Source organism: Archocentrus centrarchus, chromosome 17 (assembly GCF_007364275.1).
Source record: "Archocentrus centrarchus isolate MPI-CPG fArcCen1 chromosome 17, fArcCen1, whole genome shotgun sequence".
Classification (NCBI taxonomy): Eukaryota; Metazoa; Chordata; class Actinopteri; order Cichliformes; family Cichlidae; genus Archocentrus; species Archocentrus centrarchus.
In genome coordinates this window covers 15,283,399-15,293,711 of record NC_044362.1, presented here as the reverse complement: position 1 = coordinate 15,293,711, position 10,313 = coordinate 15,283,399, and the positions used below count along the sequence as shown (strand labels likewise).

At 41.5% G+C, this 10,313-nt stretch overlaps 1 protein-coding gene across 1 annotated transcript in view; it reads left to right on the top strand.

Annotated features, from left to right (window-relative positions):
- Positions 1-1,761: 1,761 nt before the first annotated feature.
- The window catches only part of kcnab1b (potassium voltage-gated channel subfamily A regulatory beta subunit 1b), a 35,896-nt gene continuing 27,344 nt past the window's right edge, over positions 1,762-10,313 (top strand). Inside the window, exons 1-2 of the mRNA XM_030752702.1 lie at positions 1,762-2,206; positions 3,005-3,540. Coding sequence (XP_030608562.1) covers positions 3,326-3,540 — 215 coding nt within the window. The 5' untranslated portion in view covers positions 1,762-2,206; positions 3,005-3,325. The remainder of the gene's footprint in view (positions 2,207-3,004; positions 3,541-10,313) is intronic.

Genomic DNA, 10,313 nt, shown 5'->3' with positions numbered 1-10,313 from the left:
TCTCCAGAACACTGAGGAACAACGTGATCAAGCCAAAGTAAAGTTTTCTGGCAGGCACAGAGGCCATAGGAGATGTAGAAGTGGCAGCACACCAGAGTTGATGCCGGCACTTCTAAAGGGTTGGGCATGAAAGCACTCTCTGCCAGTTTAACACTTCGTTATCAGTTCACTTGTCATGAGAAAGCAAGAGTTGTACAATGTTTTGTGAGGCTCCAGAAGGAGTTTTCAACAGCCCGTAAAAATACCCTTGATGATGTCTTCAGAGTTACCTCTTGGACTTTGACACTTTAGCCTGTGCTGATAACTAGAGGCAGGAATTTGAATAATGCATGTATTAAACATGTCTGAGTTGCATTATAATAATAACTTTATATTTTTAGCACTTTTTAAAACACAGTTACATAGTGTAGATATATAAACACACAAAGATATAGTCTTACATTCATTCATACATACATGCTTTCATGCACACATTTGGTATGAACTATTGTAAAAATAAATAAATAAATAATGGGGCAAAAGATTAAGAAAAAGCTTACCCATTTCAGCAGCTCTGTGAAATAAACCACTGATTCAGCCGACCTGATGGGCTGAGGATGCCTGTTCCACAGTTTAGGAGCTGCAGCCTCAGACGTGTGCTCGCTGCGTGAAAGAGTTCAAAGACCCTGATTAGATGATCAGAGAGACCGACTGCTGGAATAAGGTCTCAGCAGGTCCGCTGTGTACGCAGGAGCCTGGCCATTGCAGGAATTGCATGATAAATTTTATTCTTGGGCCATATCACGATGTCTCATGTTTTGGTTTCAATCCTTTTTTAAAATTGTGGAAGTGCAAAACTCTGTTGCTGCTACTATTTGTTTTCTAAGAATTCTATTAACTTTTCAAGCTAATAAAATTAACTTTTTGATTCAAGTCAGCAAGCAACTGAGAACAAAATTTAAATGCACAAAATCACATCAGACACATTACTGCACACTGAATAATATGGAACAAAATGTATTTTCTCAGACTGCATAAAAATCTCACGTCTCACACTCCGCAAACCCACCTCCCAAATTCTCCCACCGACCCATTAACTGTTCTTGACAGTAAACACTGTCACTGATTTTTACATGTGTCTATTCTTATCAAATGTAATCGCAATGAGCTAAGTAAAACAGTACTGGCCTCGAGGTTTGTGGATGTTTAATGAACCACAAGGTTCTGCATTGTTAAATTAGTGCTCAGTGAGGGAGGAAAGTAAGACGCTGCACAGCTTAAATACAATGTGTGTGCTTTACTTGAATCTTACAAGACTCTGAAGTATAGCTCGTAATTTGTGACATGCTTTCAGGTCATAGACTGGAAGTGAGTGCTTATGTATGATCAAAAACAGGGCTTGCACTGTAACGGCAAACATAAAATAATGGGTAAAGCAAGTGTAATGATTTAGTTGTTGTGCATAGTTAAATGAAGCATGCCTGCGATAAACACATGTTGTAGTTAACCAGCTTTCACCACCATGCCATTCACCCTAAAGTGAATTACTTCAACTAATTAAAGTCACAGTAACTCAGCCTTCTTGATTTCATTCAGAATCTACCTATCTCTCTTACTCTCTCTCTCTCTCTTCCTCTCTCTCTCTTTCTTCCTCTCTCTCTCTCTCTCTCTCGCGCTTCCTCTCTCTCTCTCTCTCTCTGAGCGTGTGGCGCCATAGTGAAAAACACTGCAGTTCTTAGCCAGTCAGTGAGAGCAAGTAGCCTATACACAGTCTCTCTTCCTCATTCAGTTACTGGCTCACTCTCTCTACTCTAATCACGCGCTGCTCCTCGCCTCCTCACTGCATCTGTCCTCCTCTCCCTGAAGTGAGAAACCATGCATCCTCCTTTCTCCTCCTCCTCCTCCTCTTCCTCCTCCTCCTCCTCTCTGCTTGTCCATTGCTGTTCCAGGGTCCCTTTATCACACAGAGTCCACTTGCTGCAAAGCCGGGGACCATAAAAGCTCTGCTACTTGCTCGGGGACTTTGGAAACGGGACAAGGCTGTTTGCCAGGTCTGAGGACATCTGAGGGAAATGTTGCTTCAACTGGGATGCAGAGCTTTCTGGGACCTCTGCTCTGTGTGTAACAGCATTTAATCCCTCTCAAAGTTCCAGGAGAAGACACGTCAGTCAAGATTCTCATCCCGTTCCGTCCTTGTTTCTCACAGAGCGCTGGCGACTCGCAGTGTGTAAGAACATTTGTATATATGAAGATTTGGTTTGTGTGCTTGAGTGCGTGTGTGGAAGCAAATGCCAGAAATGCTTCTGCATGTGTAGCATTTATTTGCGAGCATTTGCGTTTCTGTGAAAGCATGACCTTATTTTTAAGATGTGTGACAGGAGTGAGACAGCGTCTGTGAACATGAGCGAGTGTGTGTGTGTGTGTGTGTGTGTGTGTGTGTGTGTGTGTGTGTGTGTGTGTGTGTGTGTGTGCCCAATGTAGTGGTGCAGTGTTACTCTCCTCACTCCAGGTGTTTGACTAAAAGGCTTAGCTGTGGTTGGAGGGCAAGATGGACTCCAGAGACACCCACAAGTCCTGGCTGCCTGACAAAACCATGAACACACTAAAAAAAAAAAAAAAAATGAGGAATTAAAGGCTGACTAACCAGGGAGGAAGAGACAGAAGCTGAGGTGGAAAAATGGAAAACATAGGTGGAGAGATGAGGGAACTGAAACAGGGCAGAAAGAGAAAAATGTGACAGACTTACAAAAAAAAAACTTGTGCTCGTTCTTTGCCACGCCATGACAAAGAAGCTTAGACATGTGAGAAGGAGGCATTAAACTGGGGAAAACAGCACAAAAAAGAAATTACAAAGAGTTCTCACAGGTTTTTTTTTTCCAGATCAGTCTTTTGTCAGGTTTCGGCAGTGTCATTTTTTTCTTTTTTAGTCAAGTGTTCATCTCAAATGGACCGCTCTATAAGCGACTCATTCAGCTCCTGTTCTTCATCCTTCTCCCTCCATCTTCATCCTCTCCCATCTTTTCAGGTGGAGTCAGACCAGCTCAGGATCTCAGCACCTCACACACTGACCGGGACCGCCGCTGATATGTCTGATCTTGACGTAGCTTAAGTTTGAGAACATTCTCTCAAAGGAAATGGAATAAACTCGTGCATCATTTCCTGCTGTGCTCTCCATATGAGAATCAGCAGCACCAGCCAGAATTGGCATGGACCTTTGATTTTCAACTTCACATAACGACACAAGCAAAATCTAAGTTCTACAAACAAGAACAAAAAAAAAAAAAAAAGACTTTTAAGCACTTTAAGGACAAAAGCAGAGCAGCTCTAGTGGCCTTTGCCTACAGCCATGCAGGTGTCCTTTGCATGTACAGATCATGGGCTCAAGGCCCCTCGAAATGGCGAGCACAGCAAACAGAACGCCACGAGCCCCAACACAGCCAGCCAGGCACGTGCCCGGTTCCGCACAGTGGCCCTGATAGCTCGCAGCCTGGGGTCCTTCACCCACCGCTACCACCACAGCCTCAAGGAGTCCACGGCCAAGCTCACCGGCATGAAGTACCGGTACGTAAATTGGAGAGGATGGAGGCTGTGTGAAGAGAAGAGAGTGAGGAGGAAAGAGGAGGTCTGCTTAGTTAGTTTACTCTTCTGCCTTCTTTTCCCAGTCTCCCAGTGTATGGTGTGAAAAGCTCTCACAATTCTCATTGTGAGGAAAAGAAACAAATTTGAAAAAAAAAAAAACACAAGATGATAAACTGAAACAAAATGGCAGAAAACAAAAATGAAGATATGTGAGCAGTGACAGGTGATGAGTGGGATGGTGTGTGTGTGTGAATGTGTCAAGAAAGACGGACAAAAAAGGACAGATATTTTTCAAGTATGCAAATTTATTGGCATCCTTGATTCCACAGTTATTAGCGCAGCAATCTATGATCTGGGACAGTTTATGCTGTTGGCTTAGCTTTGAGCTACGGACGTGAACATGTGAATTTAAGAGGCTGCAAGTGCAATCTGAAGAGGGAGAGACGGAGAAGACAGTTTAATGTGGCAGTGACAGATAAAAATGCTTTAAGATTAGGACCTTCAGTCACACTCGAAAGTTGTATTAAAAGCATATTTTTAGAACACCGATTTAAAACGTTGACCAGAATCTACCTCTTTTTGGCAACATGTTCATTACTGGTGCCAATATGGGGGTTACATTAGGACTAATTATTATTTATCATCGGATTATAGTGAGATGACTAAAAACGCACAGAAAACCCAATGATACAACAACACTGTCATGTTAATATGATGAAAATTAAATTAAATTATTAAAAATAAATCATCACACAGTTTGATAGAATCAGTACATAGAAAACAGCCATCCTGACATTAATACTGTTGTGACATTGTGACGAAAATTACTGTCATATAGAAGAAATACAATAAGGTTTGACATGATAAATCTGAATATGATGCTTCTAATATAATAATAAGAAAAGATGGTAACGTGCCCTCAGTACAGCAAGATAAATGTGCATCAGAATCATAGCTGAGTTTTCTCATTAAAGTCTTACTTTAATACTTTGTCAATGCTGCATGCAATTCTCAATAAGTGGCCGCAACCTTACAGTACATTCTGGAAAGTGTGACAGTAGCTGAGCAGTGGCGGGCGGTAGAGGTCTCCATGTGCGTCTGTGTGGGAGTTGTAACAAGGCTGGGCCAAGTAAACAATGCTCTCTTATCTCAGTGAGTGGGCTCTTAACCCAGACCGCAGGAGCAAAATAGTAGCTTTCACCTCACACCGTTAACTCGCTGGAGAGGGTGACATCATCGTTTACAGTGTCAGGATCAAGAGAGACAGAGGGGAAAAGAGGATGGTGGGAAAGACAAGGAGAAAAGAGAGAAAGAAAGTACAAAAAGACTTGGAAAGAAGTAGAAGCTGAATGAAAGAGAAAATTAGGGCACACGGGTCAGTTCACAGAAAAAGAGGCAATTAGCAGAATCTGGGCAGATTGGATGCCGAGCAGCTGACTATGATAAGTGTCTGCTTGTCATACAATCTCATCTCGTTTCCATAACAACATTGAAATGGCCAACTTCAATCTGCTCTCGGCGCTAAACAAGTCTTTATTGTGAGAACTGGTTCACCATTTATGTTTTTTCATTCTTTCTTTTCCATTAAGCAGGTAAATTGATTTTGAAATTTTACCACATTCAGCTCCGTGCTTTCACAGTTCTCAAAATCTGATTATTATTGTAGCTTTTGTGAAAACAGGTGGAGCGCTTTCATAGTAAAGCTTACTCCAAGCCCTCAGCAAATCCTCTATTTTCACCACAGAGACACAAACATTGGATGAAAACTCTTATCAGTCGCATCCCCTCTTTGCTCCCTGTTGGTCTGATATTTTCTGCTTCTCCATCTTTCATGCCACATCTCTCCGCCTCTCCCCTTCCAATCGTTCGACCCAAAGCTGTTCAGTTAGATACTTGTATTGCTTTGGACGCCATCTGACAGGGAATCTCTTTCTCTTGAAGTGAAGCCAAGTCCAAGTACTAAATCTGTGTACAACAAATTCTTTGAAGTTTTCTCTGTGTGATAACAAATCACACTCAGACTTTTCTCAAAAAAAAAAAAGAAAGAAAAGAAAAGAGTATGTGCGATTGTGGGTGTATGGATTCACACATTGCATTATATATCCTTGAGTGTATGGGCATTTGATGCCATTGAGGCTCCACACTGGGAACATCTGAAGGCGTATAGCAAGTGGAAGCAGGAGAAGTAGTGCACAGAGCAAGCAGGCATAAACTAATAATATCACCACCCCCAGCATTTTAGTTGTTATGGTAATCCAAATATAGTGGGGTTCTAATTGTAGGGTCCCTAGTTGCAACCTTTCAATGCTGCCTAATCTTGTCCTCCTCTTAAAATAATATACAAATCTACAAAAAGCATACTTAACGGGACAAAATTTGTGATGTAACGAAACGTGATGTTGTTGGCTTTGCAAGTTGTGCAGATTATTTCTGGTTCCTGGTAGGGAGCCCCTGGTTGCCGTGATTGAAGTACATAACGGTCATTAGGCAGAAAGGCCTTTTGAAGGTTCAGGAGGTTTGGGAAAGGTTCCGCTTGGTTGATTCGGAACTGCGCTGCAGATGGGCATGCAAAAAAAAAAAAAAATTAAAAATCCCTTCTGCTGGTTCCTTTGGATGCAAGCTTATCAGCGGCCAGCAGAGAGAGAGGCCTCCTGTGCTGTGTATACATCTGCGTGTTGACAGTGTGAGTAATGCATGAAGCAGCCGTGTAAAGAAGGTTTTTTTTGTGCACACAGAATAGTCAAAAAAATGCAGTTCACACTGGTCATTTTAAGGTATTCCACACTTTTTTTGCACACTCACATGAGTGAATTAAAAAGGAAAATTGTGAGAGAGGTTCTTCCCAGTTGTCTGAGTGAAGCAGATTGAGTGATTGTGATTCTTTCAGACATGTATGCGTCTCAGTGTGCCTCGAGCCTTTTAATTAAAAATCTTTTTCTTTTGAGGCCCTCTGTTCAATAAGCCAGTCTATCAGACCTTACAGAAAAAAAATAGGTGCAGGTGAGTTTTACTAAACAGTATCATTTCTCCAGGGGCACCTTAATCATTAGCATCAGAGGATGGACTTAATTTGTTCAGGTCATTTTAGGGTGAAGCTTAAAAACTTCCAATGGCTCATATTCTATATTGTTGTCACAGAGCCAGTTAGTACTCCCTAGTTTCTATACTGTAATCTGCTCATTTAAGCACATTTTCACTATATTTCACTTTACATTTTAAGCAGTAAGTCAACAAGAAATCCCTCTTAATGATGTACAGACAAGGTGTATGACTGCTTATGATTGGGATTACGCTTAGCACGCAGTTTTGAAAAAGATTTAAAGTAGATTCACCACCACTTACCTGTTACTAGCCCAGCCTTTCTGTGTGGGTTTCCTCTAGGTGGAGGTAGATAAACTGTCTGAAGCATATAGAATAAAGTGCTGCATAAATGTATGGTTAAAATGTGATTTGTAGTAAAGCAGTTTGAATGGTCAGTAAGACTAGAAAAGCAATATACAAATGTGAACACAATATCTTGAGCACTTGAAAAGCAGGCAGCTGGACTTCTTTAGGTTTGTGAAGATGTTTCACCTCTCATGCAAGCTCTTCTTCAGCTCTAAAACCTGGAGGAGAGTCCCAGGTATTTAAGCCCTAATGGAGGCTGTCCTCTTGGAGGTGTCCTTCCTATGAATCATCTGAGTGACCACATGACCCAAAGTATGAAAAACGGTGTGGGTCATTACCACCATGGGGCCATGGTGTGAAGCCTCTGTAAGACATTGCCCCACCCCACCTAATGTTACTGAGGTCACCTGAGACAAGGTGTGAGCAGAGGTTCAAACTACAATATCCCAGTGTATTCACAAATGATATTTCTATACAAAGTTTCCAGCATTTTTACAGCAATTTGTTGAAGCATAAAGCGCAGTTTTCTGTCACTGTGGATCCGGCACATACCCTTACTTGCTTTGTCGCTGCTCTTTGCGCGCCTGTGACCGTGAACCTCGATTATCTGTGTGTGATGTGTGCAGGTGCGTGTGTGTGTTTGCATGCTTTCATGCATGTTTGCACTCAATGAGCCGATCACGCTACTTTTGCACTCGCAGCGTGTTTTCGCTCTCTGGCATGTTGTCTTTGCTTAGTTGTTCACCATAAATCAAAGGGCTTCATCGAACTTCAGTGAAACAAAAATATATTTCATGTTCTGACAGAACTTACTCCGGTGCTTGTCTCAGCCGTTTTGCCATGATGTGTAGATCTAATAATGTGAGCCAGGACGTTGCACAACAGGAGCCCTGTAGCATGGAGCTCCACTCTGCCCAAAGACCAAACAAGCCCCGAAGGATAAGTACCACACAATCTCTCAGTTAAAAAGCTGGGGAGTTTGCAGGGACTCGCTGCATTTTAATTAAAGGTTACAACCGAGATGGTTTTCTGTAAGCACAATGATTTTATTAAAGTGTTCCCTTGCGATGAAAACAATATTATCTTTTTCTCCTTAATTGGCCTCTGTAATCACAAAGGGAAAGCTAAGACAGAAATATATGTGTACATTGCAGCAGTGCTGGCAGTACAATGCTGGCAGAGCTGAACATATTAAGCCAGAGTATTCTTTAACTGTCTTCACTTTCATAAAAAAAATAAAATAAAATAAAAAAATATTAATCTAACAAAATGCTCTAAAGTCAAAATATTTACACATCTACATCAGAAGTTAAGCAAAGGGAAGAAATCTTGCATGCAGCGTGTACTGTAGTAAAACTGTGGCGAATCTGTTTTTTTCTAGTGATCATGCAGATTTGTTTCCCATGTTGCCTTACTCTCCAAAATCCACACCATACTGAATCAACCACTTCAGATCTGCCCACATGTTTTTCGATACAGGGTCAACAACTTCAGTCATGTGTCCCTTCTAAAAATAGCTGCTTTGTGTGAGATTCTCTCACCATCAGTCACTTGAGGGGTGTTTAAATTAACAAATAACAAATGTCCGAGCATTTTGAATAGCATGCCAGAAGAGCCCGGTCGAATATAACAGTGTGTACTTGTAAACGAGTGTTTGTGTGAGTCTGAATGTGCGGCATAAAAATGAAAAGCACTAACACAATGTCGGCCCTGTGGAAAAACAAAGCAGGAAGTCATGTCCAGACTCTGGTTCTTTATTGCACACACAACCACAAACTCGCACACCAACACACCATACAAACCCCTGCAGGGAGCTGGCTGTCATTTCCCATTTCCCATTCTGTGTCATATAGAATGCGTTATCTGTAGAGGGCGTTTGATCTGCTTAGACTTGGGGCTTGGACTTGAAACTGCAAGCTCGAGTTACACTGTCTCTCTTTCTCTCTTCATAGCACTCTGTTTCCTTATCATCTCCATCCATCACCTTCATCAGCGCTTTTTCCCGTGCAACTCTGCTACATTTTTTTTTTCCATACTTAATCTATTAATTTTTCCACTGCCCACAAAATATGATTGATTTTATTTCCCATGCTTCTTTCCACCCACTCAAAGTGTGGTTTTGATATGTTCAGAATATGACCTGACTTTCTCCCCGTTCAGAATTTTATGGATGTAGCAAGAAAGCAGGAAATGGGTGTTGTCTAATCCCTCGGCCTATCAAGGTTGGCTCGTGTGGGTTTGCTTACTCTACATTAATCCCCTGCGAGTGGAGAGTTTTATCCATTTAACCAAAGCCTGACAAACATTGATTTGAACGGCCCAAAACTGTTAAAAAAAATTGCCTACTATGACTTGAGAGTCACACTCTTCCACAATAAGAGGCCATTTTTTAAAATGCTTCAGCTCGATATAAAATATTAAGATGTTTGTTTGATACAGTATTTTTATGTTAGTTTGAGACCTACTAAGAATAGAAAGGGCTGCATACAGTAGTAGCTCACCGGATGTTCATAAGTGGTGACAGGTTTGTGTTGAGGGGGCGTCATCATATGACTCATTTGTCATTTTACTTCAAGGCTTCTTTTGGGGACCAATCAAGCATGAGGGGCCACACTCGCTGAATCGCAAAGTTGTTTATGTGCAACTTGTGTTTAGACAAGCTGTTTTATCATTTGTGTTTGTCTCCATTATTATATATAAAATTACTATATTTATATTTTATATATAAAATGTAAAGTTATATTGGCTATTCTTAGTTACAAATGGCATGCTGTAATTCCCTGAATCATTAGCCTCTTTGGAAGGTGCTGGCATCCACATCTGATACATGGACAGATCTATTTCTGCTCTGTAGCAGGTTGTGTGTTTAATAAACCGTGTTTTCCAGCACTGCTGCTGCCGCCGCTTCTTGACTACTTGACCACAACGCTGTTAACAAGAAAACAGAAGCGAGGTGGCTTCGCCAGCTGCTGAACATCCGTTTTGTTTTGTTTTTCCTGTCATGATTAAGACAGACTCTGTGAATTTGAAGCAGCACGCAAATGCTGCACACTGAACTTATGGAGCAACTCCAAAAACAAAGTTAGCATTTTGTTCAAGGACAGCCAGCTTTATTTGGAAATGGAATGTGCCTGCCAGCTTGTTTATAGTGGGGATAGTATGCACAAATGAGCGACTGTAAACATGAAAACAGTATCAGTGCAGATCCAAGGCAGACGTATTCACAAATTGAAACAATTCCAGGCATTGAGTTGACATCCAGAATTAATAACAATAAAGGCAGCAATGTACATTCCTCAACATCAAGTGTGGTTTGTCCTCAGCAGCCCCCGACCGAACACACACAGACTGAGTTAGTAACACACTTC